This window comes from Oncorhynchus mykiss, chromosome 30 (genome assembly GCF_057628025.1).
Source record: "Oncorhynchus mykiss isolate SJ-2025 chromosome 30, ASM5762802v1, whole genome shotgun sequence".
In the NCBI taxonomy this organism is placed as follows: Eukaryota; Metazoa; Chordata; class Actinopteri; order Salmoniformes; family Salmonidae; genus Oncorhynchus; species Oncorhynchus mykiss.
In genome coordinates, this window is record NC_143051.1 from 17,958,101 (window position 1) to 17,981,135 (window position 23,035).

At 45.9% G+C, this 23,035-nt stretch overlaps 1 protein-coding gene across 1 annotated transcript in view; it reads left to right on the top strand.

Moving 5' to 3' along the window:
• The window catches only part of LOC110489398 (gamma-aminobutyric acid type B receptor subunit 2), a 378,500-nt gene that overhangs the window by 341,678 nt on the left and 13,787 nt on the right, over positions 1-23,035 (top strand). The window contains exon 18 of the mRNA XM_090227680.1: positions 5,843-5,960. Within this exon, the coding sequence (XP_090083806.1) occupies positions 5,843-5,960 (118 nt within the window). The remainder of the gene's footprint in view (positions 1-5,842; positions 5,961-23,035) is intronic.

Below are 23,035 nucleotides of genomic sequence, written 5' to 3' on the forward strand. Positions count from 1 at the left end.
AATGGGAGCAGCCACCTGACCAAAACCCCGGATAAACCTCCGGTAATAATTGGCAAACCCTAAAAACCGCTGCACCTCCTTTACCGTGGTCTGAGTCAGCCAATTACGCACGGCTGTAACGCGGTCACACTCCATCACCACTCTAGAGGTGGAAATGCGATAACCCAGGAAGGAAACGGCTTCTTTGGAGAACACACATTTCTCAGCCTTGACGTACAGGTCATGCTCCAGCAGTCACCCAAGTACCCTACGCACCAGAGACGCGTGCACGTGCGTGTGGCAGAGTAGATCAGTATATCATCGATATACACTACCACACCCTGCCCATGGCAGGTCTCTGAGAATCTCATCTACGAAAGATTGGAAAATGGCTGGAGCATTATTCAACCCATACGGCATGACGAGGTACTCATAATGGCCTGATGTGGTACTAAACGCGGTCTTCCACTCATCTCCCTCCCGGATACGCACCAAATTATACGCACTCCTAAGGTCCAGTTTTGTTACGAAACGCGCCCCGTGAAATGATTCCACCGCCGTGGCGATGAGAGGTAGCGGGTAACTAAACCCCACTGTGATGGAATTTAGACCTCCATAATCAATGCACGGACGCAGACCTCCCTCTTTCTTCACAAAAAAAGAAGCTTGAGGAGACGGTTGACATGGAGGGCCGAATGTACCCCTGTCCCAGAGATTCAGTGACGTATGTCTCCATAGCCACTGTCTCCTCCTGGGACAACCGGTACATGTGACTCCTGGAAAGTGCAGCGTTTACCAGGAGGTTTATTGCGCAATCCCCTCGTCGATGAGGTGGTAATTGGGTCGCCCTCTTCTTACAGAAGGCGATAGCCAAATTGGCATATTCAGTGGAAACCTGGTCTGGACTCTCCACCGTCGTCGCACCGATAGAAACTCCTATGCACCTGCCTGAACACTCCTCTGACCACCCTCTGAGAGCCTCCTGTCTCCATGAAATCTCAGGATTGTGATTAGCCAGCCAGGGAATCCCCAGCACCACTGGAAATGCAGGTGAATCAATAAGGAAGAGACTAATCCGCTCCTTATGATCCCCCTGCGTTACCATGTCCAGTGGAACCGTGGCATCCCCGACCAGCCATTACCCTAATGGTCGGCTGTCTAAGGAGTGCACGGGAAAGGTTGGTCTAACGACACCAGGGGAATACCACGATCCATAAAGTTCCCCAGCTGCACCTGAATCGACTAGCGTCTTATGCTGTAGAGAGGGAGACAACTCAGAAAAATAAATTAGTAAGAACATATGACCAACAGGGAGCTCTGGGTGAGTCTGGTGCTGACTCACCTGGGGTGAACGAGGAGTGCTCAGCCTACCATCTCTACTCCCAGACAAGCTCCTCCAGCACCGATCAGCAGTGTGTCCTCCCCGACCACAGCTGGTGCAGGAGGAGCATCCTCCGGGTCCCCCTCGATGCCGCCCCCCTAACTCCATGGGGATTGGAGCGGGAGGACCTGGAGGTGGAACCAACAGGGCCCATTCTGGACGCCCGCGGGCAGCCAGCAGGTTGTCCAGTCGGATGGAAATGTCAAGAAGTTCGTTGAGGGAGAGGGTGGTATCCCGACAAGCTAGCTCCCTGCGGACGTCCTCCCGGAGGCTACAGCAATAGTGGTCAATCAGGGCCCTGTCGTTCCACCCCGCCCCGGCGGCCAAGGTCCAGAACTCCAGCGCAAAGTCCTTGTCTCCTGTTGCTGGTGAAACAGCCGAACACAGCCCTGAACCGGCAGGTGAACTCGGGGTAGTGATCCCTTGCCGAGTCTGGGCCATTCCACACTGCGTTGGCCCACTCCAGGGCTCGACCCGTCAGACGAGACGAGGGCGCTCCCACTCTCCTCCCCTGAGGGAGTCGGACGAACGGTAGCCAGGTACAGCTTCAACTGTAGTAGGAACCCCTGGCACCCAGCCGCCGTTCCATCGTACTCCCTGGGGAGCGCCAGACGCAGGGCACCAGATCCGGACGCCGGAGGAGGGGTAGGTGGTGCTGGCGGAAGAGGAGCTGGGGGTGAGGTAGGGAGGCCACTCCTCTCCCATCGGTCCATCCTCTCCCTCATCTGGTCCATTGCCGACCCGATACGGTGGAGAATGGCCGTATGATGGAGAACTCGCTCCTCCATAGATGGGAGAGGAGGTGCAGCTGCTCCTGACTCCATTCAATGGTGTGGGATTCTGTCACGTCTTCTAGGAGTAGTGGGTTGGAGTCAGGTGCAGAGAGCAGAGGGTTCGGACAATCGTATTTTATTCCGGTACAAATGGTCACGCCAAAACACTACGCGCATAAAACTGACCGGCCCAAACACAGGACCCAAACAGTAAAGGTAAAAGGGATCGGTGGCGGCTACTAGACCGGCGACGATGACCGCAGAGCGCCGCCCAAACAGGCAGGGGAGCCACCTTCGGTGGGAGTCGTGACACAGAGCTGGTGTAACTGAGTCAGGTTTGTAGGCCTCCTTGCTCGCACACGCTTTTTCAGTTCTGCCCACAAATGTTCTATAGGATTGAGGTCAGGGCTTTGTGATGGCCATTCCAATAGCTTGACTTTGTTTTCCTTAAGCCATTTTGCCACAAGTTTGGAAGTATGCATGGGGTCATTCTCCTTTTTGGAAGATCGATTTGCAACCAAGCTTTAACTTCCTGACTGATGTCTTGAGATGTTGCTTCAATATATCCACGTAATTGTCCTCCCTCATGATGCCTTTATTTTGTGAAGTGCAACAGTCCCTCCTGCAGCAAAGCATCCCCACAACATGATGCTGCCACTCCGTGCTTCACGGTCGGGATGGTGTTCTTCGGCTTGCAAGCATCCCCCTTTTTCCTCCAAACATAACGATGGTTATGATGGCCAAACAGTTCTATTTTTGTTTCATCAGACCAGAGGACATTTCTCTAAAAAGTACTTTTGTACCTATTTCCTCCAGCATCTTCACAAGGTCCTTTGCTGTTGTTCTGGGATTGATTTGCACTTTTCGCACCAAAGTACATACATCTCTAGGAGATAGAACGCGTCTCATTCCTGAGCGGTATGACAGCTGTGTGGTCCCATGGTGTTTGTACTTGCATACTCTTGTTTGTACAGATGAACGTGGTACCTTCAGGCATTTGTAAATCGCTCCCAAAGATGAACCACACTTGTGGAGGTCTACAATTTTTTTCTGAAGTCTTGGCTTATTTCTTTTGATTTTCCCATGATGTCAAGCAAAGAGGCACTGAGTTTGAAGGTAGGCCTTGAAATACATCCACAGGTACACCTCCAATTGACTCAAATGATGTCAATTAGCCTATCAGAAGCTTCTGAATCCATGACATAATTTTATGGAATTTTCCAAGCTGTTTAAAGGCACAGTCAACTTAGTGTATGTTAACTTCTGACCCACTGGAATTGTGACACAGTGAATTATAAGTGAAATCATCTGTAAACAGTTGTTGGAAAAAATTATTGTGTCGTGCACAAAGGAGATGTCCTAACCGACTTGCCAAAACTATAGTTTGTTAACAATACATTTGTGGCGTGGTTGAAAAACAAGTTTTATTGACTCCAACCTAAGTGTATGTAAACTTCCGACTTCAACTGTTTTCAATGCTGGTACTCTATTTATTATCTATCCTGATTGCCTAGTCCCTTTTACCCCTAACTACATGTACATATTACCTCAACTACCTTGTACCCCTGCACATTGACTCAGTACCGGTACTCCTTGTATATAGCCTTGTTATTGTTACTATTTAAAAAATATTTTACACTGCATTGTTGTGAAAGGACTCATAGGTAAGCATTTCAAGGTAAAGTTGTGATCGGCATGTGACAAATAATATTTAATTTGATTCTGATATATTGATGACAACTACACCACAGTGGCTCTAGTTGTTCAGAACTACTGTAACCCAACCCCAAGTTGGCTGATTATTCAATGATAAGCTTCTGTTCAGAATGCAGGCTGACAGACGTATAATGGGTCAGTATATTCGCCATAAGGATTCAGCCACTTCATAGAGCAATCCACCACATCCACACAACACATATCTCTGCCTGAGAATCCTCATCACTCCTCTAACTGCAGCCATCAGTATTCATGAGACTTCCTGGACTAAACGCTGTGAATGAGTGGCTGTTATGAGTACGACACAGTGTCAGCAGAGATTACAATCACAACTAAGCACGGGCAACACTTTCCGGAGATCATGAATATTCATCAGCACATGGTGTGGCCTGGTGGTGGTTGAGCGGTGGGGTTGACTGACACAAGGACCATGGCACCCATAATAGGAATTCCCTCAGTTGAATTCCCACAGTTGAACACGGCAGAGTTTGGTCTGACAATTGAGGAATCTATGGATGCCATAGAGGCTCTGGAGAATAACACAGAACAAGGTTATTGCTCAGGAGGTAGTGACTTTTCACAGTAAATTGCACTTTGACACCGTCCCACCGACACTTTTTTCAGAGGTGGGTTTTGCATTATTTTATTTCAACAGGAATATACAATGAATCGCTCATATGCAACCAAGTCCATATGAATCCATTATGCTGTCCGCTCCAGTAGCCTTTTCTAAGAGAAAAGAAGTACGAGGCATCTTTCTTCCATCAGAGGGAAGTTATTTTTATCAAAATAGTTTCCACCTCTTTAGATGCATATTGAGGACACAATGCCTTGGTGTGATCTTCAAATCAGGTTAATGTTATCCTAAGAGGTTAAAATCTGGGACAACTGAAAAGGAAGAAATTGACGCAAAAGGGGATAATTTCGGGCCTCTCCAGGTGCTGTTTGAAAGACTGATAAGGCTGTTGACTTTGATTCCAACCGTGTTCACACTCTCTGTCTGTCTCCGACGGTGATGACTCTGTTCCCCCCTGGACTGAAATATTTCCCACAACATCATGAGGCACAGCAGTCTCTCTCTCTCTCCATATCTCTCGCCGTCTCTTATCTCTCCTCATTTCTTTCTATTCATCTCACTCTTGCTTCTCTCTCTCTCTCTCTTTCTCTCACTCTCTCTCTCTCTCTCTGTATCGCTCTTTTTCTCTCGCTCTCGCTCTCGCTCTCGCTCTCGCTCTCGCTCTCGCTCTCTCTCTCACTGTCACTAACTATGCTACCAGCATGTGTTGAACACATAGAACAGAAGTGTTTTTGTTTGTTTGGCCCTTGTGATGTAATTGTCAACAGATATTGTATCATAACATGTAAGCTGTAACAGACACATTAAGATTTCTAAAGTCTTATGTCAATATTTTCATACTTAGCATTTTTTTTGAGAGAGTGCTTGACATGCATTGTGTAATGATACAGTGTCAGATGGCATGACATCCTTCAGTGGCCTTAGCTTCTCAGGTGTTTTCATCTGAACTAAAGAGAGAGGATATATACAGTGGGGGCATCCCAAATGGCATCCTATTCAGTGGTATATAGCAGTGGTATTCCAACTTTTTTGCAAGAATATCTCAAGACCCCACCACACTCCAAATCTAATGGCACAACCTTAAAATCGGTACATTTTGATTTTACATCAACAAATAACCTTCAATTCATTATCATTTCATTAAACCAATCAATACATTTACTCAATAACATTTAATTTTTCAACTTATCTTTCGCAGAAACGTTTGTATATTCTCACTCACAATAATCTGCAATCAAATTTTTTGTGTGTACATTTTGCAGTTCCCACATGACCCCAAACGTTGAATTCCACTGTCAAAGCATGACTTTTGGAGTCCTATCGGGCCTTGGTCAAAGGTAGTGCACAATATAGGAAATCATTTTGTGACACAGCAAGCAGACTGTAACACTATGCTATCTCTCCGTGTCTTTGCAGAGGGGGAGAAATCGATACTGAAGAATCATCTTGAGCAGAAGCCTCAGGCGCAGTGGGGCTCCATGGACCCTTCCAGAATAAACAGAGGTCCTCTGGAGGATATAAACTCACCTGAACAGTGAGTTGTCCTCAAAACATCTCCCTTATTTTTTCTTCTTCCTGTTGAATTTTTCAACAAACTATACATCAGATATATTGTTACCACCAGCAGCACTGCATGGCAGTTCTGGTAAGTTTGGAAAGCTGCCGCGGTCATCCACGTCTTCAAAGGGGGTAACACTCTAGACCCAAACTATTATAGACCTATATCTATCCTACCCTGCCTTTCGAAAGTTTTTGAAAGCCAAGTTAACAAACAGATCACCGACCATTTCAAATCCCACCGTACCTTCTCCGATATGCAATCTGGTTTCAGAGCGAGTCATGGGTGCACCTCAGCCACGCTCAAGGTTCTAAACGATATCATAACCACCATCGATAAAAAACAATACTGTGCAGTCGTCTTCATCGACCTGGCCAAGGCTTTCGACTCTGTCAATCACCGCATTCTTATCGGCAGACTCAACAGCCTTGGTTTCTCAAATGACTGCTATGCCTGGCTCACCAACTACTTCTCAGATAGACTTCAATGTGTTAAATCGGAGGGCCTGTTGTCCGGACCTCTGGCAGTCTCTATCGGGGTGCCACATGGTTCAATTCTTGGACCGACTCTTTTCTCTGTATACATCAATGATGTCGCTCTTGCTGCTGGTGATTCTCTGATCCACGCAGATGACACCATTCTGTATACTTCTGGCCCTTCTTTGGACACTGTTTTAACAAACCTACAGACAAGCTTCAATGCCATACAACACTCCTTCCGTTGCCTCCAACTGCTCTTAAATGCATGTAAAACTAAATGCATGCTTCCGATCGCTGCCTGCACCCGCACCCGCCCGTCTAGCATCACTACTCTGGACGGGTCTGACTTCGAATATGTGGACAAATACCTAGGTGTCTGGTTAGACTGTAAACTCGCCTTCCAAACTCAAATTAAGCATCTCCAATCCAAAATTAAATATGGAATCGGCTTCCTATTTCGCAACAAAGTATCCTTCACTCATGCTGCCAAACATACCCTTGTAAAACTGATTATCCTACCGATCCTTGACTTCGGCGATGTCCAAAAACCTACTCAGTAAATTGGATGTAGTCTATCACAGTGCCATCTGTTTTGTCACCAAATCCCCGTATACTACCCACCACTGCAACCTGTATGCTCTCATTGGCTGGCCCTCGCTTCATATTCGTCGCCAATCCCACTGGCTCCAGGTCATCTATAAGTCTTTGCTAGGTAAAGCCCCGCCTCAGCTCACTGGTCACCATAGCAGCACCCACCCGTAGCACGCGCTCCAGCAGGTATATTTCACTGGTCATCCCCAACACCTACTTTGGCCGCCTTTCCTTCCAGTTCTCTGCTACCAATGACTGGAACGAATTGCAAAAATCACTGAAGCTGGAGTCTTATATCTCCCTCACTAACTTTAAGCATCAGTTGTCAGAGCAGCTTACCGATCATTGCACCTGTACACAGCCCATCTGTAAGTAGCCCACCCAACTACCTCTTCCCTATATTGTTATTTATTTTTTTGCTCCTTTGCACCCCAGTATCTCTACTTGCACATTAATCTTCTGCACATCTATCACTCTAGTGTTTAATTGCTAAATTGTAATTATTTCACCACTATGGCATATTTTATTGCCTTACCTCCCTAATCTTACTACATTTGTACACACTGCATATAGATTTTTGTATTGTGTTATTGACTGTACGTTTGTTTATCCTATGTGTAACTCTGTTTGTGTCGCTCTGCTTCGTCTGCTTTATCTTGGCCAGGTCGCAGTTGTAAATGAGAACTTGTTCTCAACTGGCCTACCTGGTTAAATAAAGGTGGGAAAAAAATGCAAAAAAAGATGGACCAATATAAGGCCTCAATCATCTTTCTTCACACACACTATGTTTTACTATCCTTGTGGGGACCAAACAATTGATTCCTATTCAAAATCCTATTATCTAGCCCCTAAACCTAATCCTAACTCTAAAAGACCTGGGCAGAAAATGTTTATATTTTGTAGTTAATTTGAAAATGCCAACTTTTTAAATACTTGAGGTAGTCGAATATAATTTATATAGAGTTTCAACTAAAAGGCAACTATTTGATTTTCAAATACAGGTCTCAGAAAAACAAAGAATATTTGAAAGTATTTTGAATAACTCTCAGTAAACCAAGTAATGTTTGAAGGAATTTGAATACAAAAAGTATACTTGATGGCTGCCAAATATTTGATGAAGAACCAAAAACTACAACAGTTAGTTGAATTAGTCCAAATATATGATCATAAGCACATGATTTGGAGGGCTCTTAAATATGAATCTTAATGTAGCCTAGAATTAAATACATGGAATCACCTCAAATTACAGTAAACCATGTTTGCAGCTTCAAAAGAACAAACAAATCTATTTTTATAATGTGTGACATAAGGTAATACAGTAACACTTGACACCAGCCATACTTGGTGTCAAAGTGGTTTCTGTATAGCACTTTGTGACATCGGCTGATGTAAAAAGGGCTTTATAAATAAATGTGATTGATGGATAATAGCATTGAAGTGACTTTAAAAAATATTTTTCTTTAGGAATTGCAATAATCTATCTACTACTACTACAAAGGTAGATCATTCAAGTGATGTTCACCATGTTTTTTAAAAAAAATGTGTAGTAACTCTTTGATTATAACAATTGCAACATTGTTGTTACGTAGGACTTTGAAATGTCTTTATAATTGCATAATAATGTTATTACGTAAGTGTAATGAAGAACTATTCCTGTGCAGCAGTGTTACCTTTCCTGTCTCGCCTCCCGACTGTAGTCGGGCAGCTCAGGGGAGCCTTCACTTGCTAGCTCCAGGGCCAGAGCAATTTACGGATGCTCTGGGGTAATTCCGACATTTGGGGATCTTATCCGCTGCTAATGATGAGTTAGTCTGGAATTCCTCTGAAGTAGTTGACATATTTATTAAACTTGTAGACCATGTGGCAAAATAAAATACTGGGCTAGCGGAGCAAAAAGAGTGGCTCACAGTTCGGCTGCAGCTTAGCCACCACCACAATAGCATCAAACTAAAGTTAACTTACTACGTTACCCATAATGCACTTTAGTGGTTTAAATCTATACCCCTACTTTATCAACAGTAGTTACAAAAACTCTCAGCTCATTGCTAGGCAATCAAAATGCTATTACCAAAGTATTATGTAACAACATGCTAATAAAATGTTTTCTCCAAAAGTAAGTACACTTTTATTATACAGGCACAATAAGTGTAATGTTAAGTGTCACTGAGAATGCTACAGTAACAGTAACAAAATATGTCTTAAGTCTTGAAAGGAAAGTAAATATCCCAAAACTGCCTTCTTGAATCAAATACAGCCAAGGTAGATTGAAAATCATGTTCGTTTGTATTCTGATTAAACTATCCCTTTAAAGATGGTAAAGTGTGAGTTTGAAACAAGAACACTTATCTGTACAAAATATAATTGGTTTGACTTAATTATGTAAACCTGAGGCGATGGACATTCAGGAGAATGAACATTCACAAAATGTTCAGCTATAAATGTATTGTATCAGGTATCAAGGTAAGACCCAAGTGCAGACTGTGTGACATGTTTATTGTAACAACAGGGGCAGGCAAATGACAAGTCAAGGCAGGCAGGGGTCGATAATCCAGAGTAGGAGCAAAGGTACAGGATGGCAGGCAGGCTCAGGGTCAGGCAGTGGTCAGGCAGGCGGATACAGGGTCACGACAGGCAAGGGTCAAAAACCAGGAGGACATTGAAAAAGAGAGGCTGGGAAAAGATGGGACTTGACAGGACAAAACGCTGGTAAGCTTGACAAACAAGACGACCTGCCCCAGACAGACAGAAAACACGGGTATAAATACCCAGAGGATAAGTGGGGAAGATGGGCGACACCTGGAGGGGGTGGAGACGATATGTATTTTTATTTGGATTTCATGTAATGTAAAACACAAAATAGGTCAAATTGGTGAAGTGAAATTTTCAAAATTACTTGTTTAAAACAAAAAAAATGTAAACAACTGAAAATTGGTGCGTGCATATGTGTTCACCCCCTTTGCTAAATAAGATCTGGTGCAACCAATTACCTTCAGAAGTCACATAATTAGTTAAATAAAGTCCACCTGTGTGCAATCTAAGTGTCACGTGATCTCAGTATATATACACCTGTTCTGAAAGGCCCCAGAGTCTGAAACACCACTAAGCAAGGGGCACCACCAAGCAAGCGGTACCATGAAGATCAAGGAGCTCTCAAAACAGGTCAGGGACAAAGTTCTGGAGATCAGGGTTGGGGTTGTAAAAAAAATATCCAAAACTTTGAACATCCCACGGAGCACCATTAAATTCATTATAAAAATTGGAAAGAATATGGCACCACAACAAACCTGCCAAGAGAGGGCCGCCCACTAAAACTCACAGACCAGGCAAGGAGGGCATTAATCAGAGGCAAGAAAGATACCAAAGATAACCCTGAAGGAGCTGCAAAGCTCCACAGCGGAGATTGGAGTATCTGTCCATAGGACCACTTCAAGCCATACACTCCACAGAGCTGGGCTTTACGGAAGAGTGGCCAGAAAAAAGCCATTGCTTAAAGAAAAAATAAGGCAAACATGTTTGGTGTTTGCCAAAAGGCATGTGGGAGACTCCCCAAACAAATTGAAGAAGATACGCTGGTCAGATGAGACTAAAATTGAGCTTTTTGGCCATCAAGGAAAACACCATGTCCATCACCCCAAGATCCTCATCCCCGCGGTGAAGCATGGTGGTGGCACCATCATGCTGTGGGGATGCTTTTCATCAGCAGGGACTGGGAAACTGGTCAGAATTGAAGGAATGATGGATGGCGCTAAATACAGGGAAATCCTTGAGGGAAACCTGTTTCAGTCTTTCCAGAGATTTGAGACTGGGACAGAGGTTCACCTTCCAGCAGGACAATGACCCTAAGCATTCTGCTAAAGCAACACTCGAGTGGTTTAAGGGGAAACATTTACAAAGCCCAGACCTCAATACACTTGAGAATCTGTGGTATGACTTAAATATTGCTGTACACCAGCGGAACTCATCCAACTTAAAGGAGCTGGAGCAGTTTTGCTTTGAAGAATGGGCAAAAATCCCAGTGGTTAGATGTGCCATGCTTATAGAGACATAACCCAGAAGACCTGCAGCTGTAACTGCTGCAAAAGGTGTCTCTACAATGTATTGACTTTGGGGGAGTGAATAGTTATGCACGCTCAAGTTTTCTGTTCTTTTGTATTATTTCTTGTTTGTTTCACAAGAAAAAATATTTAGCATCTTCAAAGTGTCAGGCATGTTGTGTAAATCAAATGAGACAAACCCCCCAAAAAATCTATTTTAATTCCAGGTTGTAAGGCAACAAAATAGGAAAAATGCCAAGGGGGGTGAATACTTTTGCAAGCCACTGTGTATATAAAATAATAAAATAGCTAGGTGAGACAACCACATCAAAGTCAATATACTGGATACAAACATTCCATTCCATTTCAGCTAAGTAATGGATTTATAGCATTTTGCAATGAAACCCATTTTAATACACATCCATGCATTAAGAATCTGAGAACAATAATATTTTACACACACATGAATTTACCCGTAAGGAATAAATACATTCTGATCAAAAATCACAAATGTAAAAAATGTGTGGATATAGCATTTTGGAACAAAACTCTTCAAATATGACTGTCAGATAGATTGGAATAGTATGTGATATTGTGTTGCTCTGTTCATTCTATTCCTATCTTCAACATGCAGTTCCAGATACAGCCCTGCCACTAGTTGAAGGCAGCCAATCCAAAGTTTCAGAAAAGTAGTCACTTCCTGAGATCTGTATTCAAATCTTTGTTTTAAGTAGTCACTTCCTGAGATCTGTATTCAAATCTTTGTTTTAAGTAGTCACTTCCTGAGATCTGTATTCAAATCTTTGTTTTAAGTAGTTTCTTTCTCAGATCTTATTCAAATAGTTGTTCCCCTGGATTATTTTTTTTCTCAACAAATTATAGTTCAAACTATAGTTATCCCAGGTCTGAACCTTAACCCCAAACTCCTACCCCTAATTTCTCACCCTCACCCTAAACTTTACCCCTAAAATAGCCTAAAATAGCCTTTTTCCTTGTGGGGAATGACAAAATGTTTTACTACCCTTGTGAGGACTTCTGGTGCCCACAAGGATAGTAAAACCAAAAACACACATTTCCCGTCCCTCTCTCTCTCTCTCACACACACACCCTCCCTCCCTCACACACACACACACACACACACGCGACTGACTGCATGTTGTCCCAACTCTTAAAATGTATCGGTCCAGAACACTCATAGCACACTCAGGTGACAAATAACGAACTACCTTCACTTATTATTCATAAACAGGCTGGGGAATGTCAACTTCATCAGAGAGGGAAAAAATAGTTTCATGCATCATTGAGAGCTCTTCGTTCCCTCCTCCTCCCCTGTCCTCCCAGTTCTCCTCTCCTCCTATGTTCATCTAACTGGGACTGGATAGAGAGAACACATATGAAATAGAGAGGGAGAGAGAGCATGAGAACACGAGTGAGGACATGAGAACAAGAGCGGAAGCAGAAAAGGTGTAAGAGAGAGAGAGGGCAGAGAATGAGGCAGCGAGAACAACTCATAAGAGAGCTGGCCATCCCCCAAGAGAAGACAACAGAACAGCCCACTTCAGACCCCCACCACATGCAGGACAGACAAGACAGGACGCACCACCCCATCCAACCCCCCCCTCCTAGCACCCCCTGTCAGACCCCCTTATAGCCATCCTGACAACACACCCACACCCACTGAGGACACACAAAAGCCACAAATTGTGCTCCTAATAGACTCCAATGTAAAATTTGTGCTGGAAAACTAACTATTTTCTAAACAGAAAGTGGCTAAACTGTGGTGTCCAAATACCCGGCGTGTCCATAATTCACACAGGCACAAATTATCTGAGGGCCCAGCAGGAAAGGGTGGCCATAGCACTCAAGGGAGTGATTGAAAAAGCTTCTTCCACTTTCCCCCTACACACGTGGTCATCTACACCCTGCTACCACGAAAAGACATTCACCCGGCCACCATACAGGGGGTGAATGCAAGCATTTCCCATGACTGTGTGTCAACACCAAATGTTACCTGGCCCATCACTGCACCCTAGAGTTGGACAGCCTCTACGACCAGGTACACCTCTACAAGGTCACGGCCCCCACCTTCGCCAGGACCCTGAAAGACATTGCACTCAACCGCAGCCCCAACTCACACAAGAGCAACAGTGTTGAGCACCCCGCCCAAACCTGCAAGACTCCCTACCAGGTCTGCGAGACTCCCTCCGGACCTGCAAGACTCCCTCCGGACCTGCGGGACTCCCCCTGGACCTGCGGGACTCCCCCTGGACCTGCGGGACTCCCCCTGGACCTGCGGGACTCCCCCTGGACCTGCGGGACTCCCCCTGGACCTGCGGGACTCCCCCTGGACCTGCGGGACTCCCCCCGGACCTGCACTCAGAGGACCTACACCCAGACCACAGCACCACTAGCCACACCCCCACCAGTTGACAACCCCACAAATCAAACCCAACCACACCCTATATAGGCCCCCCAGATCAGGCCTATACCCCTCCTGCCCCCCACCCGTGCAGAAAGGACCTCAACATGACAGCCACACATATGCCCAGGACATGAGCAGGCAAGCCCCATCCTGGGACCTAAGAGGCATTCATCAGATGCTCTGCTCAAATCTAATGGTCCGAAACTAAACTATGGGAATAACAACACTGGACACTATGGTACACAAAGTTTTTACCATCTCATGCTGGAATATAGGTAATAAGGTCTGAGGCCATCTGCCATTGGCCTAAAGAGCAGAAACCCAGACTTCACCAAAGAAATTGGAAATTCCTACAAGAAACATGGTATAGATGAAATGGACCCACTAGCTGCCCTCTAGGTTACAGTGAGCTGGTAGTCCCATCCACCAAACTACCAGGAGTGAAACAGGGAAGGGACTTAAAATAGGGGGTTTGCTAATTTGGTATTGATCAGACCTAACTCACTCTATTCAATTTATCATATCAGGAGCATTTTATATATTGTTAGAAATAAATAAGGAAATGATCTCGACAGAGAACAGTGTCCTCTGTGTGCTACCTATATCCCCCCACTAGAATCCCCATACTTGAATGAAGACAGCTTCTCCACCCTAGAGCTCAACCACAGACTCAGGCACAAGTACTAGTCTGTGGTGACCTAAATTCCAGAACTGGACAATAACCTGACATCCTCAGAACACAGGGGGACAAACACCTACCTGGAGGTGACAACATCCCCTCCCCAATATGACCCCCTAGACAAAACTATTAAATCATAACTAACAAAAACAGGTCACAACTATGTCGCATACTGGGTCTGTACTTAGTAAACGGTAGGCATCGAGGAGAATCCTACGGTAGGTACACTTCAAATCAAATGAAATCAAATTGTATTGGTCACATACACATACTTAGCAGATGTTATTGCAGGTGTAGTGAAATACTTGTGTTCCTAGTTCCAATAGTGCAGTAGTATCTAACAATTCACAACAATACACACAAATCTAAAAATAAAATAATGGAATTAAGAAATATCTAAATATTAGGACGAGCAATGTCGGACAGGCATTAACTAGAATACAGGACATACATATGAAATGAGTAAAAGAGTATGCAAAGATTATTAAAGTACCAGTGTTCCATTTTTAAAGTGACCAGTGATCCATGATGGCTCTTTAACAGTCTGAAGCCCTTGCGATAGAAGCTGTTTTTCAGTCTCTCAGTCCCAGCTTTGATGCACCTGTATTGACCTCGCCTTCTGGATGATAGTGGAGTGGACAGGCCGTGGCTTGGGTGGTTGATGTCCTTGATTATCTTTTTGGTCTTTCTGTGACATTGGGTGCTGTAGGTGCCCTGGAGGGCAGGCAGTATGCCCTCGGTGATGCGTTGGGCAGACCACACCACCCTTTGGAGAGCCCTGTGGTTGTGGGCGGTGCAGTTGGCGTACCAGGTCGTGATACAGCCCAACAGAATGCTTTCTATGGTGCATCTGTAAAAGTTTGAGGGTCTTAAGGGCAAAGCCAAATTTCTTCAGCCTCCTGAGGTTGAAGAGGCGCTGTTGAGCTTTCTTCACCACACTGTCTGTCTGGGTGGACCATTTCAGATTGTCAGTGATGTGTACGCCAAGGAACATGAAGCTTTTCACCTTTTCACTGTGGTCCCGTCGATGTGGATAGGGGGGTGCTCCCTCTACTGTTTCCTGAAGTCCGCGATCAGCTCCTTCGTTTGTTGACGTTGAGGGAGAGGTTATTTTCTTCGCACATTGTAGACTACTTTATCACCAACCTCAACCCAGAGTCTCTCAGAGTCTTAAGTCAGCCCACTGACATCCCTATCAGATCACAGCAAAATCACAGTCTACTTGAACAGAGCAATACTCAACCACGAAGCATCGAATCCTAACAAACTGCATGCTATTAAGAAACACTATAGATGGAAGGAGGGTAGTGTAGAAACCTACCAAAAAAACATCCAACTACAAATCCAATTTCCCCTAGACAACTTCCTGGACAAAATGTTTCCCTGCAATAGTGAAGGTGTAAACTTAGCAGTAGGAAGCCTGAACTATAAGTTTGACCTATCAGCTAATATACAACATTTGAATTCAGGCAGAAAACCTAAGACAACTAACAACAATGAGAAATGTTTGATGAAGAATGCAACAAACTTAACACATTTATTTAGAAACCTATCCAAACAAAAACACAGAGACCCAGAAAACCTTAGTTTACGCCTTCACTATGGTCGAACAGTAAAACAATCTAGAAATACACTAAGAAAAAAGGAACAGCATGTTAGGAAACAGCATGTAAGGAAACAGCTCACTTATTGAAAACTGGAACACACTAAACAAACAACAACACAAAGAGCTATCTATCCAAAATGGAGATGTATGGATCAACCACTTCTCCAACCTTTTCAACCATATAACAAAGCACCAAGAGCAAAAACATATACAGTACATGATAATTTACAAAACTTAGAAACATCTATTAAAGACTACCAGAACCCACTGGATTCTCCAGTTACATTGAATGAACTACAGGACAACATGCAAACCCTCCACACCAAAAAAAAAAAGCCTGTGATATTGATGGTATACTAAACAAAATGATAAAATATACAGACCACAAATTCAAATAGGCTATTATTAAACTCTTCAGCATTATCCTCAGCTATGGCGTCTTCCCCAATATTTGGAACCAAGGTCTGATCACCCCGATCCACAAAAGTGGAGACACATTTGACCCCGATAATTACCAAGGAGTCAATAGCAATCTCGGAAAAATCCTCTGCAGTATCATCAACAGCAGACTCCAACATTTCCTCTGTGAAAACAATGTCCTGAGCAAATGTCAAATTGTATTCTTACTAAAATACCATACGACAGACCATGTATACACTATGCACACCTGTATTGGCAAACAAAACTAAACAAAATAAAAAAAGCTTGTCATGCGTAGATGTAATAGGTGGCAGGGAAGTCAGGCGCAGGAGAGTCAAATGGAGTGTAAAATGGAGTCTTTTAATAAAGTCCACGGAGTATGCTCCATAACACTAAATGTACATAAACATGGGTACAAGGACCCGACGCACACCTATACAACAATCACACTACACTGACAATAAAACAATCTCTGACAAAGACATGAGGGGAAACAGAGGGTTAAATACACAACAGGTAATGAATGGGATTGAAAACAGGTGTATGGGAAGACAAGACAAAACCAATGGAAAATGAAAAAAGGATCAATGATGGCTAGAAGACCGGTGACGTCGAACGCCGAGCACCGCCCGAACAAGGAGAGGCAACGACTTCGGCAGCAGTCGTGACAGTACCCCCCCCCTGACGCGCGGCTCCAGCTGCGCGTCGACACCGGCCTCGGGGACGACCCGGAAGGCGAGGTGCAGGGCGATCCGGATGGAGACGGTGGAATTCTGATAACATGGAAGGATCTAACACGTCCTCCACCGGAACCCAGCATCTCTCCTTCGGCCCGTACCCCTCCCAGTCCACGAGGTACTGAAGGCCCCTCGCCCGACGTCTCGAATCCAAAATGGATCGAACAGAGTACGCCGGAACCCCCTCGATGTCTAGAGGAGGCGGAGGAACATTACGCACTTCAGCCTCCTGGAGCGGGCCAGCCACCATCGGCCTGAGGAGAGACACATGGAACGAGGGGTTAATACGGTAATGAGTGGGTAGTTGTAACCTATAACATACCTCGTTCACTCTCCTCAGGACTTTAAACGGCCCCACAAACCGCGGACCCAGCTTCCGGCAGAGAAGGCGAAGGGGCAGGTTTCGGGTCGAGAGCCAGACCCTGTCCCCTGGTGCGAACACTGGGGCCTCACTGCGGCGACGGTCTGCGCCAATTTTCTGGCGCCTTATGGCACGCTGAAGGTGGACGTGGGCTGCCTCCCAGGTCTCCTCAGCGTGCCGAAACCAATTGTCCACCGCAGGGGCCTCGGTCTGGCTCTGATGCCAAGGAGCCAGAACCGGCTGATACCCTAATACACATTGAAAGGGAGTAAGGTTAGTGGAGGAGTGACGTAGCGAGTTCTGAGCCATCTCTGCCCAGGGCACGAACTTCGCCCACTCCCCCGGCCGATCCTGGCAATAAGACCGCAGAAACCTACCCACATCCTGGTTAACTCTCTCCACCTGCCCATTACTCTCGGGGTGAAAACCTGAGGTAAGACTAACCGAGATCCCCAGACGCTCCATGAACGCCTTCCAGACCCTTGATGTGAACTGGGGACCCCGATCAGACACTATATCCTCAGGCACCCCATAGTGCCGGAAAACGTGTGTAAACAGGGCCTCTGCAGTTTGTAAGGCCGTAGGGAGACCGGGCAAAGGGAGGAGACGACAGGACTTAGAAAACCGATCCACAACGACTAGGATCGTGGTGTAACCCTGTGAAGGTGGAAGATCGGTCAAAAAATCCACCGACAGGTGTGACCAAGGCCGTTGAGGAACGGGTAGAGGTTGTAGCTTACCTCTGGGCAGGTGTCTAGGAGCCTTGCACTGGGCGCACACCGAGCAGGAAGAAACATAAATCCTCACGTCCTTAGCTAAAGTGGGCCACCAGTATCTCCCGTCAAGACAGCGCATCGTCCGACCTATCCCAGGATGACCAGAGGAGGGTGACGTGTGAGCCCAATTTATCAATCGGTCGTGTACAGCAGACGGAACGTACAGACGACCAGCTGGACACTCAGGGGGAGAAGGCTCTGCACGTGACGCCCGCTCAATGTCCGCGTCCAGCTCCCACACTACTGGCGCCACCAAACACGAAGCTGGGAGTATGGGAGTGGGATCCATGGACCGCTCCTCTGTGTCATACAGCCGAGACAATGCGTCTGCCTTAACGTTCTGGGAGCCTGGTCTGTAAGAAAGAGTAAACACAAAACGAGTGAAAAACATGGCCCACCTTGCCTGGCGAGGATTCAATCTCTTTGCCTGCCGGATATACTCCAGATTGCGGTGGTCAGTCCAGATGAGAAAAGGGTGTTTAGCCCCCTCAAGCCAATGCCTCCACACCTTCAAAGCTTCTACGACAGCTAACAGCTCCCGGTTCCCCACATCATAGTTTCGCTCCGCCGGGCTGAGCTTCTTAGAAAAGAAAGCACAGGGGCGAAGCTTCAGTGGCGTACCCGAACGCTGAGAGAGCACTGCTCCTATCCCAGCTTCGGATGCGTCCACCTCCACTATGAATGGCAAAGAGGGATCCGGATGAGCCAGCACAGGCGCAGAAGTAAACAGAGTCTTCAGGTGCTCAAAAGCCCTGTTCGCCTCAGCCGACCACTGCAAGCGCACCGGGCCCCCCTTTAGCAGTGAGGTAATGGGAGCTGCCACCTGACCAAAACCCCGGATAAACCTCCGGTAGTAATTGGAAAACCCCAAAAAACGCTGCAACTCCTTTACCGTGGTTGGAGTCGGCCAATTACGCACGGCTGTAATGCGGTCGCTCTCCATCTCCACTCCTGAAGTGGAAATCCGATGCCCTAGGAAGGAGATGGATTGTTGGAAAAACAAGCATTTCTCAGACTTGACATATAGATCATGCTCCAACAGGCGACCAAGCACCCTGCGCACCAGGGACACATGCTCGGCGCGTGTAGCAGAGTATATCAGAATATCATCGATATACACCACTACACCCTGCCCGTGCAGGTCCCTGAAGATCTCATCTACAAATGATTGGAAAACTGATGGAGCATTCATCAACCCATATGGCATGACCAGGTACTCATAATGACCTGAGGTGGTGCTAAATGCCGTCTTCCACTCATCACCCTTCTTAATACGCACCAGATTGTACGCACTCCTGAGATCCAATTTTGTGAAAAAACGTGCCCCGTGCATTAACTCAATAATCGTATTGATCAGAGGTAGCGGGTAACTATATTTCACTGTGATTTTATTAAGACCTCGATAATCAACGCACGGGCGTAAACCGCCATCCTTTTTTTTCACAAAAAAGAAACTCGAAGAGACGGGTGAAATGGATGGCTGAATGAACCCCTGATGCAGGGATTCAGAGATATATGTCTCCATAGCCTCCGTCTCCGCTTGCGACAGGGGATACACGTGACTCTTGGGATATGCAGCGTCTACCAGGAGATCTATCGCACAATCCCCCAGTCGATGGGGTGGTAATTGAGTCGCCTTCTTTTTACAGAAGGCGAGAGCCAAATCGGCATATTCGGGGGGAATGCGCACGGTGGAGACCTGGTCTGGACTTTCCACCGTAGTAGCACCAACGGAAACCCCTAAACACCTACCTGAGCATTCTCGCGACCACCCTGTGAGAGCCCTCTGTGGCCAAGAAACAGTGGGGTTATGACAAACTAACCAGGGTAGGCCTAGCACCACAGAATACGCAGGAGAATCAATAAGGAAAAGACTAATCTTCTCCTTGTGACCCTCCTGCGTTATCATACACAAAGGTGCGGTTACCTCCCTGATAAACCCTGACCCTAATGGTCGACTATCTAAGGCATGAATAGGGAAAGGCATATCCACAGGAACAATAGGGATCCCTAAACTATGAGCTAGACTTTTATTAATGAAATTTCCAGCCGCACCCGAATCTACTAGCGCCTTATACTGGGAATGCAGTGAAAAGTCAGGAAAAGAGACAGAGACAAACATTAGTGCAGCAGAGGGCTCTGGATGAGAATGGTGCCTACTCACCTGGGGTGACGCCAGAATGCCCTGCCTGCCCTCTCTATTCCCAGAGGAACCAACCCGGCACCGACCAGCAGTGTGCTCTCTGCGACCTTGAATGGTGCTCGAGCGGGAACCCCCTCCGGTCTCCCTGCGCACCATCCCTCCCAATTCCATAGGTTCGGGAGAGAGGGTGCGGGAGGATGGAACAACCAGACCCCGATCTAGACGTCCACGAGTAGCCAGCATGTTGTCCAGCCTGATGGACATGTCCACCAGCTGGTCGAAAGTGAGGGTGGTGTCTCTACAGGCCAGCTCCCGACGGACGTCCTCGCGTAGACTACAACGGTAATGGTCGATCAGGGCCCTGTCGCTCCATCCAGCGCCGGCAGCCAAGGTCCTAAACTCCAAGGCAAAATCCTGTGCACTCCTCGTCTCCTGCCTCAGATGATAGAGAAGCTCACCGCTGCTTTGCCTTCAGGTGGGTGATCGAATACTATCCGGAATTGGCGGGTGAACTCCTCAAAATGGTCCAGCGCCGCAACCTCCCTACTACACACAGCGCTGGCCCATTCCAGGGCTTTCCCGGTGAGGCATGAGACGAGGGCGTAACTCTTCTCACGGTCAGATGGTACTGGGGAGGCCGTGGCTAGATACAAGTTCAGTTTAAGGAGGAAACCCTGGCAGCCGGCAGTATCTCCGTTGTATCCCGTAGGTAGGGATAAATGGATCCTCGATTCCGGAGAGGAAAAATCGTTCACGGGAGATTCCGGTTGTGGTGGTGGTGGCGCTGGAGAAACTCCCTGTCTCTCCCAGCGATCCATTTTCATGGCAATGTGATCCATGACGGAGCTGATAACGTCAATCTCCCTAGCTTGTTCCTGAACGCGTTCCTCCAGCTCCATGGGCATAGTGTCCTCTCCTGCTGACTTCATAATTTGGTCAGAGATTCTGTCATGCGTAGATGTAATAGGTGGCAGGGAAGTCAGGCGCAGGAGAGTCAAATGGAGTGTAAAATGGAGTCTTTTAATAAAGTCCACGGAGTATGCTCCATAACACTAAATGTACATAAACATGGGTACAAGGACCCGACGCACACCTATACAACAATCACACTACACTGACAATAAAACAATCTCTGACAAAGACATGAGGGGAAACAGAGGGTTAAATACACAACAGGTAATGAATGGGATTGAAAACAGGTGTATGGGAAGACAAGACAAAACCAATGGAAAATGAAAAAAGGATCAATGATGGCTAGAAGACCGGTGACGTCGAACGCCGAGCACCGCCCGAACAAGGAGAGGCAACGACTTCGGCAGCAGTCGTGACAAAGCTTTTGACTTAATTTGGCATTCGGATATGCTATACAAAGTGATGAAGTGTGTTCAGGGAAAAACATATGACATTGCCATTAGGAAAAACATGTGACATAAAATCTATGTACACAAGTGTGTAGTTAAAAACACACAGATGTTTTTCCACAGGGCCATGGGGTGAGATAGGTATGCAGCTTGAGCCCCACCCTATTCAACATACTGTATATATCAATGAATTGTCGAGGGCACTAGAACAGTCTGCAGCACCTGGTCTTGGAAATCAAATGTCTACTGTTTGCTGATTATCTGGTGCTTCTGTCACCTAGAAGCATCATCTAGATCTTCTGCACAGATTCTGTCAGCCCTGACAGTAAAACTCAGTCGGACAAAAATAATGGTGTTCCAAAAAAGCTCCAGTAGCCAAGACAACAAATACAAATTGTACCTAGAAACTATAGCCATAGAGAACACAAAGAATACCTACCTCGGCCTAAACATCAACACCACAGGTAACTTCCACAAGGTTGTGAATGATCTAAGAGACAAGGCAAGAAGAGCCTTCTACGCCATCAAAAGAAACATTGAACTCAACATCCTAATTAGGATCTGGCTAAAAATACTTCAATCAGTTATAGAACCCATTGCCCTCCATGGTTGTGAGGTCTGGGGTCCATTCACCAAAGATATATTTGTGTACAAATCCAAAACCCCTAACAATGCATGCAGAGTATAATTAGGAATGTACCCGCTAGTTATCAAAATCGGAAAAGAGCTGTTAAATTCTACAACCACCTAAAAGGAAGCGATGCCCACACATTCTACCACAAAGCCCTCACCTACAGAAATATTAAACTAGAGAAGAGTCCCCTCAGTTAGCTTGATCTGGGACTCTATTCATAAACACAAACAGATCCCACAAAGCCCCAGGACAGCAACACAATTAGACCCAGCCAAATTATGAGAAAGATAAATTATAACTATTTGACAGATTGGAAAGAATCAACCAAAAAAACGGAGCAAATTGGAATGCTATCTGGCCCTAAACAGAGAGTACACCGTGTCAGAATACCGGACCACTGTGACTGACCTAAAGTTTAAAAAAATCCTTGACTATATACAGACTCAGTGAGCATAGCCTTGCTATTGAGAGAGGCCGCCGTAGGTAGACAAGCTATGTGCACACTGCCCACAGATTGAAGTGGAACTGAGATGCACTTCCTATCCTCCTGCTAAACGTATGACCACATTAGAGATACATATTTCACACAAATCAAACAGACCCACAAATAAATTGAAAACAAATCAAACACTGACTAACTCCCATATCTGTTGGGCGAAATAGCGTAGTGTGCCATCACAGCAGCAAGATTTGGCCCGTTGCCATGAGAAAAAGGCAACCAGCGGAGCACAAACAGCATTGTAAATACCACCAATATGTCTTTGTTTATTTATCTTCCCCTACTATTCGTACTACAACAATTTGCACA